The sequence below is a fragment of the Salmo trutta genome, chromosome 22 (genome assembly GCF_901001165.1).
Source record: "Salmo trutta chromosome 22, fSalTru1.1, whole genome shotgun sequence".
NCBI classification, from domain to species: Eukaryota; Metazoa; Chordata; class Actinopteri; order Salmoniformes; family Salmonidae; genus Salmo; species Salmo trutta.
In genome coordinates, this window is record NC_042978.1 from 49,441,853 (window position 1) to 49,465,869 (window position 24,017).

The 24,017-nt window shown below is 43.8% G+C and overlaps 1 protein-coding gene and 1 long non-coding RNA gene across 4 annotated transcripts in view; both read left to right on the forward strand.

The window, feature by feature from the left end:
- Positions 1-24,017, forward strand: part of myo7ba (myosin VIIBa) — an 87,223-nt gene that overhangs the window by 7,121 nt on the left and 56,085 nt on the right. For 2 of the 3 annotated variants that reach the window (XM_029708314.1, XM_029708315.1), the window contains exons 7-16: positions 36-178; positions 9,737-9,850; positions 10,864-11,017; positions 12,663-12,739; positions 13,349-13,468; positions 15,745-15,887; positions 18,125-18,335; positions 19,794-19,929; positions 20,198-20,364; positions 22,575-22,718. In XM_029708314.1, the coding sequence (XP_029564174.1) occupies positions 36-178; positions 9,737-9,850; positions 10,864-11,017; positions 12,663-12,739; positions 13,349-13,468; positions 15,745-15,887; positions 18,125-18,335; positions 19,794-19,929; positions 20,198-20,364; positions 22,575-22,718 (1,409 nt within the window). The remainder of the gene's footprint in view (positions 1-35; positions 179-9,736; positions 9,851-10,863; positions 11,018-12,662; positions 12,740-13,348; positions 13,469-15,744; positions 15,888-18,124; positions 18,336-19,793; positions 19,930-20,197; positions 20,365-22,574; positions 22,719-24,017) is intronic. The other variant, XM_029708316.1, reaches the window with a different exon arrangement.
- On the forward strand, positions 1,690-2,614 carry LOC115158896 (uncharacterized). Its single transcript, XR_003868770.1, has 3 exons — positions 1,690-1,742; positions 2,093-2,210; positions 2,551-2,614. It is a non-coding gene; the product is annotated as an uncharacterized LOC115158896 (long non-coding RNA).

Sequence of the window (24,017 nt, forward strand, 5' to 3'; positions counted from 1 at the left end):
TTACAAACATACTGTAATTTCTGCTATTCTTTCAGCCTTTGGTAATGCCAAAACCATCCGCAATGACAACTCCAGTCGCTTTGGGAAGTACATAGACATTAACTTCACTAAGGGCGGGGCCATCGAAGGGGCTAAGATAGAACAGTACCTGTTGGAGAAGTCCCGCGTCTGCAGACAGGTAGGACACATGGATTTACACCCATAGTAGACAGTTAGGAGGTACAGGTAGGTATTGGACAGGTAACTAGGTACAGTACCTTCCAGTAGACAGTTAGGAGGTACAGGTAGGTATTGGACAGGTAACTAGGTACAGTACCTTCCAGTAGACAGTTAGGAGGTACAGGTAGGTATTGGACAGGTAACTAGGTACAGTACCTTCCAGTAGACAGTTAGGAGGTACAGGTAGATATTGGACAGGTAGCTAGGTACAGTACCTTCCAGTAGACAGTTAGGAGGTACAGGTAGGTATTGGACAGGTAGCTAGGTACAGTACCTTCCAGTAGACAGTTAGGAGGTACAGGTAGGTATTGGACAGGTAACTAGGTACAGTACCTTCCAGTAGACAGTTAGGAGGTACAGGTAGGTATTGGACAGGTAACTAGGTACAGTACCTTCCAGTAGACAGTTAGGAGGTACAGGTAGGTATTGGACAGGTAACTAGGTACAGTACCTTCCAGTAGACAGTTAGGAGGTACAGGTAGGTATTGGACAGGTAACTAGGTACAGTACCTTCCAGTAGACAGTTAGGAGGTACAGGTAGGTATTGGACAGGTAACTGGGTACAGTACCTTCCAGTAGACAGTTAGGAGGTACAGGTAGGTATTGGACAGGTAACTAGGTACAGGAGGTACAGGTAGGTATTGGACAGGTAACTAGGTACAGTACCTTCCAGTAGACAGTTAGGAGGTACAGGTAGGTATTGGACAGGTAACTAGGTACAGGAGGTACAGGTAGGTATTGGACAGGTAACTAGGTACAGTACCTTCCAGTAGACAGTTAGGAGGTACAGGTAGGTATTGGACAGGTAACTAGGTACAGTACCTTCCAGTAGACAGTTAGGAGGTACAGGTAGGTATTGGACAGGTAACTAGGTACAGTACCTTCCAGTAGACAGTTAGGAGGTACAGGTAGGTATTGGACAGGTAACTAGGTACAGTACCTTCCAGTAGACAGTTAGGAGGTACAGGTAGGTATTGGACAGGTAACTAGGTACAGGAGGTACAGGTAGGTATTGGACAGGTAACTAGGTACAGTACCTTCCAGTAGACAGTTAGGAGGTACAGGTAGGTATTGGACAGGTAACTAGGTACAGTACCTTCCAGTAGACAGTTAGGAGGTACAGGTAGGTATTGGACAGGTAGCTAGGTACAGTACCTTCCAGTAGACAGTTAGGAGGTACAGGTAGGTATTGGACAGGTAGCTAGGTACAGTACCTTCCAGTAGACAGTTAGGAGGTACAGGTAGGTATTGGACAGGTAACTAGGTACAGTACCTTCCAGTAGACAGTTAGGAGGTACAGGTAGGTATTGGACAGGTAACTAGGTACAGTACCTTCCAGTAGACAGTTAGGAGGTACAGGTAGGTATTGGACAGGTAACTAGGTACAGTACCTTCCAGTAGACAGTTAGGAGGTACAGGTAGGTATTGGACAGGTAACTAGGTACAGTACCTTCCAGTAGACAGGTAGGAGGTACAGGTAGGTATTGGACAGGTAACTAGGTACAGTACCTTCCAGTAGACAGGTAGGAGGTACAGGTAGGTATTGGACAGGTAGCTAGGTACAGGAGGTACAGGTAGGTATTGGACAGGTAACTAGGTACAGTACCTTCCAGTAGACAGGTAGGAGGTACAGGTAGGTATTGGACAGGTAGCTAGGTACAGTACCTTCCAGTAGACAGTTAGGAGGTACAGGTAGGTATTGGACAGGTAACTAGGTACAGGAGGTACAGGTAGGTATTGGACAGGTAGCTAGGTACAGTACCTTCCAGTAGACAGTTAGGAGGTACAGGTAGGTATTGGACAGGTAACTAGGTACAGGAGGTACAGGTAGGTATTGGACAGGTAGCTAGGTACAGTACCTTCCAGTAGACAGTTAGGAGGTACAGGTAGGTATTGGACAGGTAACTAGGTACAGTACCTTCCAGTAGACAGTTAGGAGGTACAGGTAGGTATTGGACAGGTAACTAGGTACAGTACCTTCCAGTAGACAGGTAGGAGACATGGATTTACATCCATAGTAGACAGGTAGGAGACATGGATTTACACCCATAGTAGACAGGTAGGAGACATGGATTTACACCCATAGTAGACAGGTAGGAGACATGGATTTACATCCATAGTAGACAGGTAGGAGACATGGATTTACACCCATAGTAGACAGGTAGGAGACATGGATTTACACCCATAGTAGACAGGTAGGAGACATGGATTTACACCCATAGTAGACAGGTAGGAGACATGGATTTACATCCATAGTAGACAGGTAGGAGACATGGATTTACACCCATAGTAGACAGGTAGGAGACATGGATTTACATCCATAGTAGACAGTTAGGAGGTACAGGTAGGTATTGGACAGGTAACTAGGTACAGTACCTTTCAGTAGACAGTTAGGAGGTACAGGTAGGTATTGGACAGGTAGCTAGGTACAGTACCTTCCAGTAGACAGTTAGGAGGTACAGGTAGGTATTGGACAGGTAACTAGGTACAGTACCTTTCAGTAGACAGTTAGGAGGTACAGGTAGGTATTGGACAGGTAACTAGGTACAGTACCTTCCAGTAGACAGTTAGGAGGTACAGGTAGGTATTGGACAGGTAACTAGGTACAGTACCTTCCAGTAGACAGTTAGGAGGTACAGGTAGGTATTGGACAGGTAACTAGGTACAGTACCTTTCAGTAGACAGTTAGGAGGTACAGGTAGGTATTGGACAGGTAACTAGGTACAGTACCTTCCAGTAGACAGTTAGGAGGTACAGGTAGGTATTGGACAGGTAACTAGGTACAGTACCTTCCAGTAGACAGTTAGGAGGTACAGGTAGGTATTGGACAGGTAGCTAGGTACAGTACCTTCCAGTAGACAGGTAGGAGACATGGATTTACACCCATAGTAGACAGTTAGGAGGTACAGGTAGGTATTGGACAGGTAACTAGGTACAGTACCTTCCAGTAGACAGTTAGGAGGTACAGGTAGGTATTGGACAGGTAACTAGGTACAGTACCTTCCAGTAGACAGTTAGGAGGTACAGGTAGGTATTGGACAGGTAACTAGGTACAGTACCTTCCAGTAGACAGTTAGGAGGTACAGGTAGGTATTGGACAGGTAACTAGGTACAGTACCTTCCAGTAGACAGTTAGGAGGTACAGGTAGGTATTGGACAGGTAGCTAGGTACAGTACCTTCCAGTAGACAGGTAGGAGACATGGATTTACACCCATAGTAGACAGGTAGGAGGTACAGGTAGGTATTGGACAGGTAGGAGACATGGATTTACATCCCTACGTTTCTGTGGGAATGGCAATAAAAATGTGTTACAATTAAAGGGGTGAATTCAAAACTTCCACTTCCTGTTTTTCCTCATTGGCGAACAAGCATTGGATCTGTGTTGAAAACGTATCTATAACAGAACAACAATGATCATTTCATTTACAACATTTCTGATCATTTTCTTGCCTTAGTGCCTGACTTGCGTATTTTAGGTGGTCTATTACAAAACTTTAAATACAAAAAATGTCATTAGTGAATCCACAATTACAAAAGAGAAATGTGTGCAATTGTTTTCACTGTTTACGTCAATCAGCAAATACTACTTGCACAGCATTCTACATCACCCCGTTGGTGTCATACCAATATTTGGAAATATCTTGTTCTGATAGTTTATAATATTGCGGACATGCAGAGATGTAGAGAATGAAGTTGTGTGACTCCTCAGGGGTCATGATCTTTCATTATAGAGCTTTGCTTTGGTGTGGATTGATGGCCTATACATTCAGCTTTGCTTTGGTGTGGATTGATGGCCTATACATTCATATCAGTTGTGATTCTCCATTATATTCCCCTTTCCTTATGTCTGTTGGGAATTGTGTTTCTGTGCACCAATGGAAAACAATCTTCAAAACAATGAGAAAACCAGCCCTTGTTATTGAATACATGGAATTGGATTGTGATGATACCGATGGTTTTAATATAGTTTTGATGAATGTATTTATGTTTTGATGAGGCAAATACATTTAAAAAAAAAACGCATTTACTGTTTTGCAAAAGGCCACAGAGCTCTGTGTCTTGTGGACAAAATTGTCACAAAAAAATGCTTGTAAACGATTGAGAGAAACTGTAAGTAGAATTTTCACTCTCCCATTGACATCAATGTATGACTAAGTTAACATTCCACCGAAGTGGAAGTTCACCACCATGTTTTACAGATCATCACGGGTGGCTAGAAAGTATTGTTTGTATGTGCAGGTCCATAGTGAGGTTGTGGGTTGTGATTGTGTTTGTATGTGCAGGTCTATAGTGAGGTGTTGTGATTGTATGTGCAGGTCTATAGTGAGGTGTTGTGTTTGTATGTGCAGGTCTATAGTGAGGTGTTGTGTTTGTATGTGCAGGTCCATAGTGAGGTGTTGTGTTTGTATGTGCAGGTCTATAGTGAGGTGTTGTGATTGTATGTGCAGGTCCATAGTGAGGTGTTGTGATTGTATGTGCAGGTCTATAGTGAGGTGTTGTGTTTGTATGTGCAGGTCCATAGTGAGGTGTTGTGTTTGTATGTGCAGGTCTATAGTGAGGTGTTGTGATTGTGTTTGTATGTGCAGGTCTATAGTGAGGTGTTGTGTTTGTATGTGCAGGTCCATAGTGAGGTGTTGTGTTTGTATGTGCAGGTCTATAGTGAGGTGTTGTGATTGTATGTGCAGGTCTATAGTGAGGTGTTGTGTTTGTATGTGCAGGTCTATAGTGAGGTGTTGTGATTGTATGTGCAGGTCTATAGTGAGGTGTTGTGATTGTGTTTGTATGTGCAGGTCTATAGTGAGGTGTTGTGTTTGTATGTGCAGGTCTATAGTGAGGTGTTGTGTTTGTATGTGCAGGTCCATAGTGAGGTGTTGTGTTTGTATGTGCAGGTCCATAGTGAGGTGTTGTGTTTGTATGTGCAGGTCTATAGTGAGGTGTTGTGTTTGTATGTGCAGGTCCATAGTGAGGTGTTGTGTTTGTATGTGCAGGTCTATAGTGAGGTGTTGTGTTTGTATGTGCAGGTCCATAGTGAGGTGTTGTGATTGTATGTGCAGGTCCATAGTGAGGTGTTGTGTTTGTATGTGCAGGTCTATAGTGAGGTGTTGTGATTGTGTTTGTATGTGCAGGTCCATAGTGAGGTGTTGTGTTTCTATGTGCAGGTCTATAGTGAGCTATTGTGTTTGTATGTGCAGGTCCATAGTGAGGTGTTGTGATTGTATGTGCAGGTCCATAGTGAGGTGTTGTGTTTGTATGTGCAGGTCCATAGTGAGGTGTTGTGTTTGTATGTGCAGGTCTATAGTGAGGTGTTGTGTTTGTATGTGCAGGTCCATAGTGAGGTGTTGTGTTTGTATGTGCAGGTCTATAGTGAGGTGTTGTGTTTGTATGTGCAGGTCTATAGTGAGGTGTTGTGTTTGTATGTGCAGGTCCATAGTGAGGTGTTGTGTTTGTATGTGCAGGTCTATAGTGAGGTGTTGTGTTTGTATGTGCAGGTCCATAGTGAGGTGTTGTTTGTGTTTGTATGTGCAGGTCCATAGTGAGGTGTTGTGTTTGTGTTTGTATGTGCAGGTCCATAGTGAGGTGTTGTGATTGTATGTGCAGGTCTATAGTGAGGTGTTGTGTTTGTATGTGCAGGTCCATAGTGAGGTGTTGTGTTTGTATGTGCAGGTCCATAGTGAGGTGTTGTGATTGTATGTGCAGGTCTATAGTGAGGTGTTGTGATTGTGTTTGTATGTGCAGGTCTATAGTGAGGTGTTGTGTTTGTATGTGCAGGTCTATAGTGAGGTGTTGTGTTTGTATGTGCAGGTCTATAGTGAGGTGTTGTGTTTGTATGTGCAGGTCTATAGTGAGGTGTTGTGATTGTATGTGCAGGTCTATAGTGAGGTGTTGTGTTTGTATGTGCAGGTCTATAGTGAGGTGTTGTGTTTGTATGTGCAGGTCCATAGTGAGGTGTTGTGTTTGTATGTGCAGGTCTATAGTGAGGTGTTGTGATTGTATGTGCAGGTCCATAGTGAGGTGTTGTGATTGTATGTGCAGGTCTATAGTGAGGTGTTGTGATTGTATGTGCAGGTCTATAGTGAGGTGTTGTGTTTGTATGTGCAGGTCCATAGTGAGGTGTTGTGTTTGTATGTGCAGGTCTATAGTGAGGTGTTGTGATTGTGTTTGTATGTGCAGGTCTATAGTGAGGTGTTGTGTTTGTATGTGCAGGTCCATAGTGAGGTGTTGTGTTTGTATGTGCAGGTCCATAGTGAGGTGTTGTGTTTGTATGTGCAGGTCTATAGTGAGGTGTTGTGATTGTATGTGCAGGTCTATAGTGAGGTGTTGTGTTTGTATGTGCAGGTCTATAGTGAGGTGTTGTGATTGTATGTGCAGGTCTATAGTGAGGTGTTGTGATTGTGTTTGTATGTGCAGGTCTATAGTGAGGTGTTGTGTTTGTATGTGCAGGTCTATAGTGAGGTGTTGTGTTTGTATGTGCAGGTCCATAGTGAGGTGTTGTGTTTGTATGTGCAGGTCTATAGTGAGGTGTTGTGTTTGTATGTGCAGGTCCATAGTGAGGTGTTGTGTTTGTATGTGCAGGTCCATAGTGAGGTGTTGTGTTTGTATGTGCAGGTCCATAGTGAGGTGTTGTGATTGTATGTGCAGGTCCATAGTGAGGTGTTGTGTTTGTATGTGCAGGTCTATAGTGAGGTGTTGTGATTGTGTTTGTATGTGCAGGTCCATAGTGAGGTGTTGTGTTTCTATGTGCAGGTCTATAGTGAGCTATTGTGTTTGTATGTGCAGGTCCATAGTGAGGTGTTGTGATTGTATGTGCAGGTCCATAGTGAGGTGTTGTGTTTGTATGTGCAGGTCCATAGTGAGGTGTTGTGTTTGTATGTGCAGGTCTATAGTGAGGTGTTGTGTTTGTATGTGCAGGTCCATAGTGAGGTGTTGTGTTTGTATGTGCAGGTCTATAGTGAGGTGTTGTGTTTGTATGTGCAGGTCTATAGTGAGGTGTTGTGTTTGTATGTGCAGGTCCATAGTGAGGTGTTGTGTTTGTATGTGCAGGTCTATAGTGAGGTGTTGTGTTTGTATGTGCAGGTCCATAGTGAGGTGTTGTTTGTGTTTGTATGTGCAGGTCCATAGTGAGGTGTTGTGTTTGTGTTTGTATGTGCAGGTCCATAGTGAGGTGTTGTGATTGTATGTGCAGGTCTATAGTGAGGTGTTGTGTTTGTATGTGCAGGTCCATAGTGAGGTGTTGTGTTTGTATGTGCAGGTCTATAGTGAGGTGTTGTGTTTGTATGTGCAGGTCTATAGTGAGGTGTTGTGTTTGTATGTGCAGGTCCATAGTGAGGTGTTGTGTTTGTATGTGCAGGTCTATAGTGAGGTGTTGTGTTTGTATGTGCAGGTCCATAGTGAGGTGTTGTTTGTGTTTGTATGTGCAGGTCCATAGTGAGGTGTTGTGTTTGTGTTTGTATGTGCAGGTCCATAGTGAGGTGTTGTGATTGTATGTGCAGGTCTATAGTGAGGTGTTGTGTTTGTATGTGCAGGTCCATAGTGAGGTGTTGTGTTTGTATGTGCAGGTCCATAGTGAGGTGTTGTGATTGTATGTGCAGGTCTATAGTGAGGTGTTGTGATTGTGTTTGTATGTGCAGGTCTATAGTGAGGTGTTGTGTTTGTATGTGCAGGTCTATAGTGAGGTGTTGTGTTTGTATGTGCAGGTCTATAGTGAGGTGTTGTGATTGTATGTGCAGGTCTATAGTGAGGTGTTGTGTTTGTATGTGCAGGTCTATAGTGAGGTGTTGTGTTTGTATGTGCAGGTCCATAGTGAGGTGTTGTGTTTGTATGTGCAGGTCTATAGTGAGGTGTTGTGATTGTATGTGCAGGTCCATAGTGAGGTGTTGTGATTGTATGTGCAGGTCTATAGTGAGGTGTTGTGATTGTATGTGCAGGTCTATAGTGAGGTGTTGTGTTTGTATGTGCAGGTCCATAGTGAGGTGTTGTGTTTGTATGTGCAGGTCTATAGTGAGGTGTTGTGATTGTGTTTGTATGTGCAGGTCTATAGTGAGGTGTTGTGTTTGTATGTGCAGGTCCATAGTGAGGTGTTGTGTTTGTATGTGCAGGTCCATAGTGAGGTGTTGTGTTTGTATGTGCAGGTCTATAGTGAGGTGTTGTGATTGTATGTGCAGGTCTATAGTGAGGTGTTGTGTTTGTATGTGCAGGTCTATAGTGAGGTGTTGTGATTGTATGTGCAGGTCTATAGTGAGGTGTTGTGATTGTGTTTGTATGTGCAGGTCTATAGTGAGGTGTTGTGTTTGTATGTGCAGGTCTATAGTGAGGTGTTGTGTTTGTATGTGCAGGTCCATAGTGAGGTGTTGTGTTTGTATGTGCAGGTCTATAGTGAGGTGTTGTGTTTGTATGTGCAGGTCCATAGTGAGGTGTTGTGTTTGTATGTGCAGGTCCATAGTGAGGTGTTGTGTTTGTATGTGCAGGTCCATAGTGAGGTGTTGTGATTGTATGTGCAGGTCCATAGTGAGGTGTTGTGTTTGTATGTGCAGGTCTATAGTGAGGTGTTGTGATTGTGTTTGTATGTGCAGGTCCATAGTGAGGTGTTGTGTTTCTATGTGCAGGTCTATAGTGAGCTATTGTGTTTGTATGTGCAGGTCCATAGTGAGGTGTTGTGATTGTATGTGCAGGTCCATAGTGAGGTGTTGTGTTTGTATGTGCAGGTCCATAGTGAGGTGTTGTGTTTGTATGTGCAGGTCTATAGTGAGGTGTTGTGTTTGTATGTGCAGGTCCATAGTGAGGTGTTGTGTTTGTATGTGCAGGTCTATAGTGAGGTGTTGTGTTTGTATGTGCAGGTCTATAGTGAGGTGTTGTGTTTGTATGTGCAGGTCCATAGTGAGGTGTTGTGTTTGTATGTGCAGGTCTATAGTGAGGTGTTGTGTTTGTATGTGCAGGTCCATAGTGAGGTGTTGTTTGTGTTTGTATGTGCAGGTCCATAGTGAGGTGTTGTGTTTGTGTTTGTATGTGCAGGTCCATAGTGAGGTGTTGTGATTGTATGTGCAGGTCTATAGTGAGGTGTTGTGTTTGTATGTGCAGGTCCATAGTGAGGTGTTGTGTTTGTATGTGCAGGTCCATAGTGAGGTGTTGTGATTGTATGTGCAGGTCTATAGTGAGGTGTTGTGATTGTGTTTGTATGTGCAGGTCTATAGTGAGGTGTTGTGTTTGTATGTGCAGGTCTATAGTGAGGTGTTGTGTTTGTATGTGCAGGTCTATAGTGAGGTGTTGTGATTGTATGTGCAGGTCTATAGTGAGGTGTTGTGATTGTGATTGTATGTGCAGGTCTATAGTGAGGTGTTGTGATTGTATTTGCAGGTCTATAGTGAGGTGTTGTGTTTGTATGTGCAGGTCTTTTGTGAGGTGTTGTGATTGTATGTGCAGGTCCATAGTGAGGTGTTGTGTTTGTATGTGCAGGTCTTTTGTGAGGTGTTGTGATTGTATGTGCAGGTCCATAGTGAGGTGTTGTGTTTGTATTTGCAGGCCCCTGAGGAGAGGAACTACCACATCTTCTACTGTATGTTGATGGGGATGCCAGCTGAACAGAAGAAGATCCTGTCTCTAGGCAACGCCTCCGAGTACAACTACCTCACCATGGTAACAACCACACACATATCTATAGAGTACAACTACCTCACCATGGTAACAACCACACACACAGCTATACAGTACAACTACCTCACCATGGTAACAACCACACACACAGCTATACAGTACAACTACCTCACCATGGTAACAACCACACACACAGCTATACAGTACAACTACCTCACCATGGTAACAACCACACACACAGCTATACAGTACAACTACCTCACCATGGTAACAACCACATATCTATACAGTACAACTACCATGGTAACAACACAGACATGTACACTGACTCTACAAAACATTAAGAACACCTGCTCTTTCCATAGACTGACCAGGTGAATCCAGGTGAAATCTATGATCCCTTATTGATGTCACTTGTTAAATCCACTTCAATCAGTGTAGATGAAGGGGAGGAGACAGGTTAAAGAAGGATTTGTAAGCCAACAGACAATTGAGACATGGATTGTGTCTGTCTGCCATTCAGAGGGTGAATGGGCAAGACACAATATTGAAGTGCCTTTGAACGGGGTATGATAGTAGGTGCCAGGCGTACCGGTTGGTGTCAAGAACTGCAACGCTGCTGGGTTTTTCACGCTCAACAGTTTCCCGTGTGTATCAAGAATGATCCACCACCCAACGGACATCCAGCCAACTTGACACAACTGTGGGAAGCATTGGAGTCAACATGGGCCAGCACAATATTTGGAAGGTGTTCTTAATGTTTGGTATACTCAGTGTATATGCTAATAGTTTGTATTTACATGTATTGTGTTTATGGACATCATTGGTACTACTACCAACACATGACATAGAAAACCTGTAATGGAATAAACTTCAATCCCTTATTCCTAGTTAAATAAAGATTAAATCAAAATAAAATGAAAACATGGCCACCAGTGCTGCTGTATGAGTAGTGAAGGGATAATTGTTCATTGATGTAAATGGAGACCAGGTCCGAGATGCATCACTAGTATCACCTTGTTCTGAGCCTGGTTGTTGTTGTTCTGCGTTGTCAGGGTAACTGCACCAGTTGCGATGGGCGTGACGACATTAAGGAGTACGCCCACTTCCGCTCGGCCATGAAGATCCTGATGTTCTCTGAGAATGACTCCTGGGAGATCAACAAACTGCTGGCCGCCATTCTGCACCTGGGAAACGTCCACTTTGAAGGTCAGGATCAGGAAGGAGAGGTTTATATCTTTGAAGATCAGGATCAGAGAGGAGAGGTTTATATCTTTGAAGGTCAGGATCAGAGAGGAGAGGTTTATATCTTTGAAGATCAGGATCAGAGAGGAGAGGTTTATATCTTTGAAGGTCAGGATCAGAGAGGAGAGGTTTATATCTTTGAAGATCAGGATCAGAGAGGAGAGGTTTATATCTTTGAAGGTCAGGATCAGGAAGGAGAGGTTTATATCTTTGAAGATCAGGATCAGAGAGGAGAGGTTTATATCTTTGAAGGTCAGGATCAGAGAGGAGAGGTTTATATCTTTGAAGGTCAGGATCAGGGAGAGTTTTATGACTTTGCTCTATTCACCCTTCCCTGATTCCTTGCATCTTATGGTCTAGGATTGGGACTTTACCCTAACTCCTTTCTCCTGGTCTAGGATTGGGACTTTACCCTAACCCCTGTCTCCTGGTCTAGGATTGGGACTTTACCATAACTCCTTTCTCCTGGTCTAGGATTGGGACTTTACCCTAACCCCTCTCTCCTGGTATAGGATTGGGACTTTACCCTAACCCCTCTCTCCTGGTATAGGATTGGGATTTTACCCTAACCCCTCTCTCCTGGTATAGGATTGGGACTTTACCCTAACCCTTCTCTCCTGGTATAGGATTGGGACTTTACCCTAACCCTTCTCTCCTGGTATAGGATTGGGACTTTACCGTAACCCCTCTCTCCTGGTATAGGATTGGGACTTTACCCTAACCCCTCTCTCCTGGTCTAGGATTGGGACTTTACCCTAACCCCTCTCTCCTGGTATAGGATTGGGACTTTACCCTAACTCCTCTCTCCTGGTCTAGGATTGGGACTTTACCCTAACCCCTCTCTCCTGGTATAGGATTGGGACTTTACCCTAACCCCTCTCTCCTGGTATAGGATTGGGATTTTACCCTAACCCCTCTCTCCTGGTATAGGATTGGGACTTTACCCTAACCCTTCTCTCCTGGTATAGGATTGGGACTTTACCCTAACCCTTCTCTCCTGGTATAGGATTGGGACTTTACCGTAACCCCTCTCTCCTGGTATAGGATTGGGACTTTACCCTAACCCCTCTCTCCTGGTCTAGGATTGGGACTTTACCCTAACCCCTCTCTCCTGGTATAGGATTGGGACTTTACCCTAACCCCTCTCTCCTGGTCTAGGATTGGGACTTTACCCTAACCCCTCTCTCCTGGTATAGGATTGGGACTTTACCCTAACCCCTCTCTCCTGGTATAGGATTGGGACTTTACCCTAACCCCTCTCTCCTGGTATAGGATTGGGATTTTACCGTAACCCCTCTCTCCTGGTATAGGATTGGGACTTTACCCTAACCCCTCTCTCCTGGTATAGGATTGGGATTTTACCCTAACCCCTCTCTCCTGGTATAGGATTGGGATTTTACCGTAACCCATCATCTCTTCGTGGACCTACTACTATAATAAGGTTTAGAAGGAGGTGATAAAAACAGGATGTGAGGAATCACGGAAAGACAAGTTGAGATAGAGCCATGATTTGGGGTTGTTGGGGAGGAAGACATTCTTCGCATGTCAAATCCATTGGGCCGTTGAAGTTTCCTACTGTAACTGACTTCCTTATCTTTGATCCTTCCAGCCACCATTTTGAATAATCTGGAGAGCTGTGACGTCATGACGTCACATCATTTCAACATGGCAATCAAACTTCTGGAGGTAAGCCTGTTGCTAGCCTCAATCCCGGCCTGCCGCTAGCCTCAATCCCGGCCTGCCGCTAGCCTCAATCCCGGCTTGTCGCTAGCCTCAATCCCGGCCTGTCGCTAGCCTCAATCCCGGCCTGTCGCTAGCCTCAATCCCGGCCTGTCGCTAGCCTCAATCCCGGCCTGTCGCTAGCCTCAATCCCGGCCTGCCGCTAGCCTCAATCCCGGCCTGCCGCTAGCCTCAATCCCGGCCTGTCGCTAGCCTCAATCCCGGCCTGCCGCTAGCCTCAATCCCGGCCTGTCGCTAGCCTCAATCCCGGCCTGCCGCTAGCCTCAATCCCGGCCTGTCGCTAGCCTCAATCCCGGCCTGTCGCTAGCCTCAATCCCGGCCTGTCGCTAGCCTCAATCCCGGCCTGCCGCTAGCCTCAATCCCGGCCTGTCGCTAGCCTCAATCCCAGCCTGTCGCTAGCCTCAATCCCAGACGTTCTAGGTGTCTCCATACCCCGGAAACTGTTTTTGGTTCTCAAGAATACGATAGGGTACACAAGAACATGGTGTGATATCTGTTAGCTCCAGACTAACCTGTCACTGACCTCTGTAATGTCCCCCTCTGTGTGTGGTCCAGGTGGACCCCAAGGCCCTGGAGAAGAGTCTGACCCAGCGTTCCTTCATGACCTCCAGGGAGAGTGTGACCAAACCTCTCACCTCAGCCCAGGCCATGGACGGCAAAGACGCATTTGTCAAGGTGAGGCTGGTACCACTTCTTGTCTAGCCAAATTGAGTGACAGTGACAAGACAACACAAACAGATCTGGGACCAGGCTAGGAGACTGCATGGGCTCCTACTAAGACCATAATATATCTGGAGTTTAAATCAGGTGCTCTTCTTTGCAAACCTTTTCAGTCATGAGGTAAAAATATAAACGTTATCATCTTTGATGCTTGGCTATAATATAATTATGTCTCTAAGATAGTGTATTATAGTGTATGATAATGTATTATAGTGTATGATAATGTATTATAGCGTATTATAATGTATGATAATGTATTATAGTGCATTATAGTAATCATAAATCACATTTTATTTGTCACGTGCGCCAAATACAACAGGTGTAGAACTTACAGTGAAATGCTTACTTACAAGCCCTTAACCGACAATGCAGTTTAAGAAAATCTCTAAAAAAGTAAGAGATAAGAATAACTAATAATTAAAGAGCAGCAGTAAATAACAATAGCAGGGCTATATACAGGTTATTATGGTATAGAGTCAATGTGGAGGCTATATACAGGTTATTATGGTATAGAGTCAATGTGGAGGCTATATACAGGTTATTATGGTATAGAGTCAATGTGGAGGCTATATACAGGTTATTATGGTATAGAGTCAATGTGGAGGCTATATACAGGTTATTATGGTATAGAGTCAATGTGGAGGCTATATACAGGTTATTATGGTATAGAGTCAATGTGGAGGCTATATACAGGTTATTATGGTATAGAGTCAATGTGGAGGCTATATACAGGTTATTATGGTATAGAGTCAATGTGGAGGCTATATACAGGTTATTATGGTATAGAGTCAATGTGGAGGCTATATACAGGTTATTATGGTATAGAGTCAATGTGGAGGCTATATACAGGTTATTATGGTATAGAGTCAATGTGGAGGCTATATACAGGTTATTATGGTATAGAGTCAATGTGGAGGCTATATACAGGTTATTATGGTATAGAGTCAATGTGGAGGCTATATACAGGTTATTATGGTATAGAGTCAATGTGGAGGCTATATACAGGTTATTACGGTACAGAGTCAATGTGGAGGCTATATACAGGGTGTTACGGTACAGAGTCAATGTGGAGGCTATATACAGGAGGTACCAGTACAGAGTCAGTGGAGGCTATATACAGGTTATTATGGTATAGAGTCAATGTGGAGGCTATATACAGGTTATTATGGTATAGAGTCAATGTGGAGGCTATATACAGGTTATTACGGTACAGAGTCAATGTGGAGACTATATACAGGGGGTACGGGTACAGAGTCAATGTGGAGGCTATATACAGGGGGTACGGGTACAGAGTCAATGTGGAGGCTATATACAGGGGGTACCAGTACAGAGTCAATGTGGAGGCTATATACAGGGGGTACCGCTACAGAGTCAATGTGGAGGCTATATACAGGGGGTACCGGTACAGAGTCAATGTGGAGGCTATATACAGGGGGTACGGGTACAGAGTCAATGTGGAGGCTATATACAGGGGGTACGGGTACAGAGTCAATGTGGAGGCTATATACAGGGGGGTACCGGTACAGAGTCAATGTGGAGGCTATATACAGGGGGTACCGGTACAGAGTCAATGTGGAGGCTATATACAGGGGTACGGGTACAGAGTCAATGTGGAGGCTATATACAGGGGGTACGGGTACACAGTCAATGTGGAGGCTATATACAGGGGGTACCGGTACAGAGTCAATGTGGAGGCTATATACAGGGGGTACGGGTACAGAGTCAATGTGGAGGCTATATACAGGGGGTACAAGTACAGAGTCAATGTGGAGGCTATATACAGGGGGTACGGGTACAGAGTCAATGTGGAGGCTATATACAGGGGGTACCGGTACAGAGTTACTGTGGAGGCTATATACAGGGGGTACCGCTACAGAGTCAATGTGGAGGCTATATACAGGGGGTATGGGTACAGAGTCAATGTGGAGGCTATATACAGGGGGTACAAGTACAGAGTCAATGTGGAGGCTATATACAGGGGGTACGGGTACAGAGTCACTGTGGAGGCTATATACAGGGGGTACCGGTACAGAGTCAATGTGAGGGGGCACCGGTGTCGAGGTAATTGAGGTAATATGTGCATGTAGGTAGAGTTATTAAAGTGGCAATGGCACAGATGATAACAGAGATTAGCAGCAGTGTAGAAGAGGGTGGGGGGGGGGGGGGTGGGGTGCAATGCAAATAGTACAGTATGATAATGTTTGCTTGTATTCTGCTCTGTCCTCCACCAGGCCATCTATGGTAGGCTGTTTGTCTGGGTGGTGGAGAAGATCAACAAGGCTGTGTTCAAGCCGCCTCCTGAGGACACTAAATACGTCAGACAATCTATCGGTCTGCTGGACATCTTCGGCTTCGAGAACTTCAACAAGAACAGGTCTGTACCATCACAAAATAATTCATTCATCCCACTGGTGAATTAGGGTTGTAAAATTCCATTTAACTTTTCAAAAAAAAATCCAAGGTTTTCTTGAAAAATTTGACAATGTATTTTACAATAGATATATTTTATTTGTTTTTAAGCCCATCCTTCAGCTACCATCAACCCCTCCCATCTATCTCTGAACAACCTTCAGCTCAACTCCTCCCATCTATCTCTGAACAACCTTCAGCTCAACTCCTCCCATCTATCTCTGAACACCTTTCAGCTCAACTCCTCCCATCTATCTCTGAACACCTTTCAGCTCAACTCCTCCCATCTATCTCTGAACACCTTTCAGCTCAACTCCTCCCATCTATCTCTGAACAACCTTCAGCTCAACTCCTCCCATCTATCTCTGAACAACCTTCAGCTCAACTCCTCCCATCTATCTCTGAACAACCTTCAGCTCAACTCCTCCCATCTATCTCTGAACAACCTTCAGCTCAACTCCTCCCATCTATCTCTGAACAACCTTCAGCTCAACTCCTCCCATCTATCTCTGAACAACCTTCAGCTCAACCCCTCCCATCTATCTCTGAACAACCTTCAGCTCAACCCCTCCCATCTATCTCTGAACACCTTCAGTCCCAATCCTCCCATCTATCTCTATCCATGTTTTATTTCTATTTGCCATATATTTTTCAGCTGTGATGTTTCAAAAAAGTTCTGAACCTTTCTATTCTCATAGTTTGTAAATTAAAGATCATTTTTTTGGCTAAAATTAGTATTATATTATTGATTGATTGACTATGACTTTTCAAATCACCCAGTAGTGCTATCTGCAGAGTTAGTTCCAGGTAAATGTTACTTTCTGCAGCCATTCCTGGACCTGTGACCAAAAACAAACTACATCTGGACAGTAACAAAACAAATGATCTAATGATTCTGTCTCTTCGCAGCAAAATCTGCAGACCTGGGATGGTCGTATCCACCATATATATATATATATATAAAACATTCTATTGGTTGCAAGAATTTTATATAATTTAAATTGAAAAATTCTAAGTTTTGAATCCTGCATATCGGTTCATAAACCATGTGCCATGGAATCGGTACATTGAAAATCTGTTAGGGTCAATTTTGCATTTTATGCAGCACAGCTGTCACTTCATGTCTTTAATATATCTCCCTAAAGTCAGACCAGCCTTCATGTCTTTAATCTATCTCCCTAAAGTCAGACCAGCCTTCATGTCTTTAATCTAACTCCCTTAAATCAGACCAGCCTTCATGTCTTTAATCTATCTCCCTTAATAAATCAGACCAGCCTTCATGTCTTTAATCGATCTCCCTAAAGTCAGACCAGCCTTCATGTCTTTATCTCCCTAAAGTCAGACCAGCCTTCATGTCTTTATCTCCCTAAAGTCAGACCAGCCTTCATGTCTTTAATCTATCTCCCTTAAATCAGACCAGCCTTCATGTCTTTAATCTATCTCCCTAAAGTCAGACCAGCCTTCATGTCTTTAATCTATCTCCCTTAGTCAGACCAGCCTTCATGTCTTTAATCGATCTCCCTAAAGTCAGACCAGCCTTCATGTCTTTAATCTATCTCCCTAAAGTCAGACCAGCCTTCATGTCTTTAATCTATCTCCCTAAAGTCAGACCAGCCTTCATGTCTTTAATCTATCTCCCTTAAAGTCAGACCAGCCTTCATGTCTTTAATCTCTCTCCCTAAAGTCAGACCAGCCTTCATGTCTTTAATCGATCTCCGTAAAGTCAGACCAGCCTTCATGTCTTTAATCTAACTCCCTTAAATCAGACCAGCCTTCATGTCTTTAATCGATCTCCCTAAAGTCAGACCAGCCTTCATGTCTTTAATCTATCTCCCTAAAGTCAGACCAGCCTTCATGTCTTTAATCTAACTCCCTTAAAGTCAGACCAGCCTTCATGTCTTTAATCTATCTCCCTAAAGTCAGACCAGCCTTCATGTCTTTAATCTATCTCCCTTAAAGTCAGACCAGCCTTCATGTCTTTAATCGATCTCCCTAAAGTCAGACCAGCCTTCATGTCTTTAATCTATCTCCCTTAAATCAGACCAGCCTTCATGTCTTTAATCGATCTCCCTATAGTCAGACCAGCCTTCATGTCTTTAATCCATCTCCCTAAAGTCAGTCAGCCTTTGACTTTATTCATCGTCCTAAAGTGTTGACCAATCTTTTGATTATTGTGAGGGTTGTTTGCTCGTTTCGTTGCAGTTTCGAGCAGCTGTGTATCAACTTCGCCAACGAGCAGCTGCAGCAGTTCTTTGTGAAACATGTCTTCAAGCTGGAGCAGGATGAGTACACCCGCGAGAACATCGTCTGGAAGCACATCGAATACAACGACAACCAGAGAACACTGGACGTGCTGGCCAGCAAGTCTCTTAACATCCTGGCACTTATCGACGAGGAGAGCAACTTCCCCAAGGTACCCAGCGTCCGCCCTGTGTTACGCCCCTGAAAAAGGGGAGAAATAATCATGAGAGTGATACGGTATTGTTTCCTCAATGAGAACTTTAGTGCAATGAGGAAAAGACCGCGATTTCCCCGGGAACTTGGGTGGAGACCAGAGCAATCGATCTCAGGCTCATAGTTTAAGAGCATTTAGTAGATCACAGATTAACACTTTTACCCTTCAATTAGGCACCACAAAATAAAGTAATCAATATAACGTTTACACATTCCTCTTACAATTCTTACCCTTTGTACGCTTGACGGATTTGAACTTTTTTTACACAATTATATTAATTTTATCAATCTCTATTAACTAGTACTGAATGCATGATCTTTTTAACCTTAGATGTTTTAAGATCCTCACATACTATGAACTTACTAATACTTTTTAATGTATAACAGGCTATGAGAATTTCCTTTAACCTGTCACACCTGCACTTTAAGACCGCGGCTCAAATGGCTCCATATTCCCTATATAGTGCACTACTAAAGGGCCCATTAGGGCTCTGGTCAACTGTAGTTTACTATGTACGGAATAGGGTGCCATTTGGGACGCAAATTAATTCAGTGACACTTTAAACTACTTTTTTGGTTACTGTTCCCCAATTACACGGTGCTCTGAAATACCCACCTCATGTGCAACTGATTATAAAGCCTATGATCTTATTAGGTCTTCCCAAATAGCCCCTGTGGATAGGCCAGGGAAGAGAACCATAGCTCTAAAGCGCAAGTAACATTCCAAGTGAGGCCCTGTGATAGACTGGCGTCCTGTCTAGGTGGTGTACTTGTACAGACTAGCGTCCTGTCTAGGTGGTGTACTTGTACAGACTAGCGTCCTGTCTAGGTGGTGTACAGACTGGCGTCCTGTCTAGGTGGTGTACTTGTACAGACTGGCGTCCTGTCTAGGTGGTGTACTTGTACAGATTGGCGTCCTGTCTAGGCGGTGAACTTGTACAGTCTGGCGTCCTGTCTAGGCGGTGTACTTGTACAGACTGGCGTCCTGTCTAGGTGGTGTACTTGTACAGACTGGCGTCCTGTCTAGGTGGTGTACTTGTACAGACTGGCGTCCTGTCTAGTTGGTGTACTTGTACAGACTGGCGTCCTGTCTAGTTGGTGTACTTGTACAGACTGGTTTCCTGTCTAGGTGGTGTACTTGTACAGACTGGCGTCCTGTCTAGGTGGTGTACTTGTACAGACTGGCATCCTGTCTAGGTGGTGTACTTGTACAGACTAGCATCCTGTCTAGGTGGTGTACTTGTACATCAAGCTGCCTCAAGCTACAGAAACAAGAAATAGTCTCTTACGCTATGGGCCGTTCTGGCTCGGACAAGTGAAAGATCCTAACGCTTCGGTTCTTTGTTCTGTTGTGTGTGTGTGTGTGTGTGTGTGTGTGTGTGTGTGTGTGTGTGTGTGTGTGTGTGTGTGTGTGTAGGGTACAGATACCACCATGATCAACAAGATGAACCAGGTACATGGGAAGGGCGATGTCTACATTCCCCCTAAAAACAACCATGACACCCAGTTTGGAATCCAGCATTTCGCTGGGGTGGTCCACTACGATTCAAAAGGTATTCGAAAGATTTTTCAAAGACGCAAACATTGTATTTCTAGACTCTAAACTGTAATGACTGTTTGTACCGGTGTTGGATTGAGAACCACTTTACTTATTTCAACCTGCCCACTATTTGTGTTTGATATGATCATTATAAAATCTGTATAATGTAGCCTGCGTCCCAAAATGGCACCCTATTCCCTGTTAGCCATGGTCAAAAGTAGTGCACTATGTAGAGAATAGGGTGCCATTTGGGACTAGTATAGTTTCATCTTGTTATTTAGGTTTCCTTGAGAAGAACAGAGATGCTCTGAGCGCTGACCTCATCCAGCTGGTGGAGAAATCATCCAATAAGATGCTAAAGCAGGCATTCCAGAACGAGCTCTCCTCCAATCACGAGATAGCCAGCGCCAATCCCAAGATGACCATCACTCCCAAGAACTCTCTACGGGTCAGTGGAACCCTGGGAACCCCATGGAAAGAGGCCTGGGAAACCCTGGAGCAGCTTCAATATAACACAGATACCCAGCGGTCAAAGCTGCTTCATTGTTTCCCCTATATCGATTGTTTTCAGTGTAAACTTAAACGACTAAAACCAGTTATAAAGTATGTAGAAAGGATAATGGAGCTATATGTGTGTATATATATATGTGTGTGTGTGTGTGTATATATATGTGTGTGTGTGTGTGTGTGTGTGTGTGTGTGTGTGTGTGTGTGTGTGTGTGTGTGTGTGTGTGTGTGTGTGTGTGTGTGTGTGTGTGTGTGTGTGTGTTACTAACAATCCCCAAAATAAAAACTAGACAGTCAGGGAGAATCAGAAAATTGCCAAAATGTCATGACATGGGCCCCCCATTGATTTTGTTTCATGTTTGAGTCACTCAGATACAGTAGCATAAGAACATGGCAACATGTGTAGAATTGCAGGAAATTTGCTTTTAAATTGCATATTTTCCCTCAGCCCATGACAAATTGTGTAGAGTTGCAGGAAACTAGCTTTAAAACTGTAAAGAATATATATAATCTCAGCCTCATGGTAAAACATGTAGAATTGCAGGAAATGTGCTTTAAAATAGCTACATTTTAGAGTCACTCCGATACAGTAGCATAAGAATACACACACTCTCTCTCTCGGTCTCTGTCTCTCTGTTGCTGTCTCTCTGTTTCTCTCTCTCTCTCTCGTAGTAACCAAAAAAGTGATAAACAAATAATAATATATTTTAGATTCTTCAAAGTAGCCACCCTTTGCCTTGATGACAGCTTTAGACACTCATGGCATTCTCTCAACCAGCTTCACCTGGAATGCTTTCCAACAGCCTTGAAGGAATTCCCACATATGCTGAGCACCTGTTGGCTGCTTTTCCTTCACTCTGCTGTCCAACTCATCCCAAACCATCTCAACTGGGTTGAGGTTGAGGTCATCTGAAGCAGCATTCCATCACTCTCGTAATTGGGCAAATAGCCCTTACTCAGCCTGGACGTGTGTTGGGTCATTGTCCTGTTGAAAAACAAATGATAGTCCCACTAAGCTCAAACCAGATGGGATGGCGTATCACTGCAGAATGCTGTGGTAGCCATGCTGGTTAAGTGTGCCTTAAATTCTAAATAAATCACAGACAGTGTCACCAGCAAAGTACCCCCACACCATCACACCTCCTCCTCCATGCTTCACGGTGGGAACCACACATGCGGAGATCATCCATTCACCTACTCCGCGTCTCACAAAGACACGGCAGTTGGAACCAAAAATCTCAAATGTAGACTCATCAGACAAAGGACAGATTTCCACTGGTCTGATGTCCATTGCTCGTGTTTCTTGGCCCAAGCAAATCTTTTCTTCTTATTGGTGTCCTTTAGTAGTGGTTTCTTTGCAGCAATTGGACCATGAAGGCCTGATTCACGCAGTCTCCTCTAAACAGCTGATGTTGAGATGTGTCTGTTACTTGAACTCAGTGAAGAATTTATTTGGGCTGCAATCTGAGGTGCAGTTAGTTAACTCTAATGATCTTATCCTTTGCAGCAGAGGTAACTCTGGGTCTTCCTTTCCTGTGGCAGTCCAGTTTTATCATAGCTCTTGATGGTTTTTGCGACTGCACTTGAAGAAACTTCAAAAGTTCTTGAAATGTTCCGTATTGACTGACCTTCATGTCTTGAAGTATTGATGGACTGTCGTTTCTCTTTGCTTATTTGAGCTGTTCTTGCCATAATATGGACTTGGTCTTTTACCAAATACGACTGTCTTCTGTATACCACCCCTACCTTGTCACAACACAACTGATTGGCTCAAACGCATTAAGAAGGAAAGAAATTCCACAAATGAACTTTTAACAAGGCACACCCGTTAACTGAAATGCATTCCAGGTGACTACCTCATGGAGCTGGTTGAGAGAATGCCAAGAGTGTGCAAAGCTGTCATCAAGTCAAAGGGTGTTTAATATAAAATATATTTTGATTTGTTTAACACTTTTTTTTGGTTACTACGTGATTCCATATGTGTTATTTCATAGTTTTTATGTCTTCACTGTTATTCTACAATGTAGAAAATAGTAAAAAATAAAGAAAAATCCTGGAATGAGTAGGTGTGTCCAAACATTTTGACTGGTACTGAATATTCTGTATATTGTATATATATTTCTGTCTTTCACTCTCTTTCTTTCTCCACAGCAGCAAACGGTTGATACTAAGAAGCGTGCTCCTACGTTGAGTGGCCAGTTCCGTCAGTCCCTAGATGCCCTGATGAAGACCCTGACAGTCTGCCAGCCCTACTTCATACGCTGCATCAAACCCAACGACTTCAAGAAGCCTATGGTATGTCACAAGTCCTATTCAATTAGGGATAATATGTACTTCTATGGTTTTAATACAGTCACCTAAATAAACTAGGACAGGTGTTTTGAAATGTCTGTCACTCATAGTAACTGTCCAGTAAAAAAAATACAAAAAAAATCACACTTTTTAAAAGTTCATATTCTCTTAACTCATACCCAAATAATGTTGTCGACTCATCCTATACTCGTATTTGTGGCCAAAGCATAAATTGGAGAATAAAAACCCCACCTCAAACTTGTATCTCAAACAGACTGTTTTCAGAAATGTTTCCTATTTCATCATCGAACATGATGTCATGTTAGCTCATTGGCTGAGCTGGCCAATCAACGGTCTACTCGCATGAATATTTTTAAAGACCATTATACGCCCACATCGTTCTGTTGTTGGGGTATACGCCCACATCGTTCTGTTGTTGGGGTAAACGCCCACACCGTTCTGTTGTTGGGGTAAACGCCCACACCGTTCTGTTGTTGGGGTATACGCCCACACCGTTCTGTTGTTGGGGTATACGCCCACACCGTTCTGTTGTTGGGGTATACGCCCACACCGTTCTGTTGTTGGGGTAAACGCCCACATCGTTCTGTTCTTGGGGTAAACGCCCACATCGTTCTGCTGTTGGGGTAAACGCCCACACCGTTCTGTTGTTGGGGTAAACGCCCACACCGTTCTGTTGTTGGGGTAAACGCCCACACCGTTCTGTTGTTGGGGTATACGCCCACACCGTTCTGTTGTTGGGGTATACGCCCACACCGTTCTGTTGTTGGGGTAAACGCCCACACCGTTCTGTTGTTGGGGTACACCCACACCGTTCTGTTGTTGGGGTATACGCCCACACCGTTCCAACACAGAAAAGCTGCCTTTGAACATACTCAATTACCATATTTCACTCATATTGTAATTAAATAGTGGTCAAATTTGATAGAAATCTGGAAAAAATGGATAGTTACTTTAACATCTATTTTTATCTCAAACTGTTTCTCCTATGAGACCATCCCATTGGCCTAAAGATGGACTGGATGCTTCCCTGTTTTAGCTGTTTGACAGGGATCCTGTGTTTGCTTCCCTGTTTTAGCTGTTTGACAGGGATCCTGTGTATGCTTCCCTGTTTTAGCTGTTTGACAGGGATCCTGTGTATGCTTCCCTGTTTTAGCTGTTTGACAGGGATCCTGTGTTTGCTTCCCTGTTTTAGCTGTGTGACAGGGATCTGTGTATGCTTCCCTGTTTTAGCTGTTTGACAGGGATCTGTGTATGCTTCCCTGTTTTAGCTGTGTGACAGGG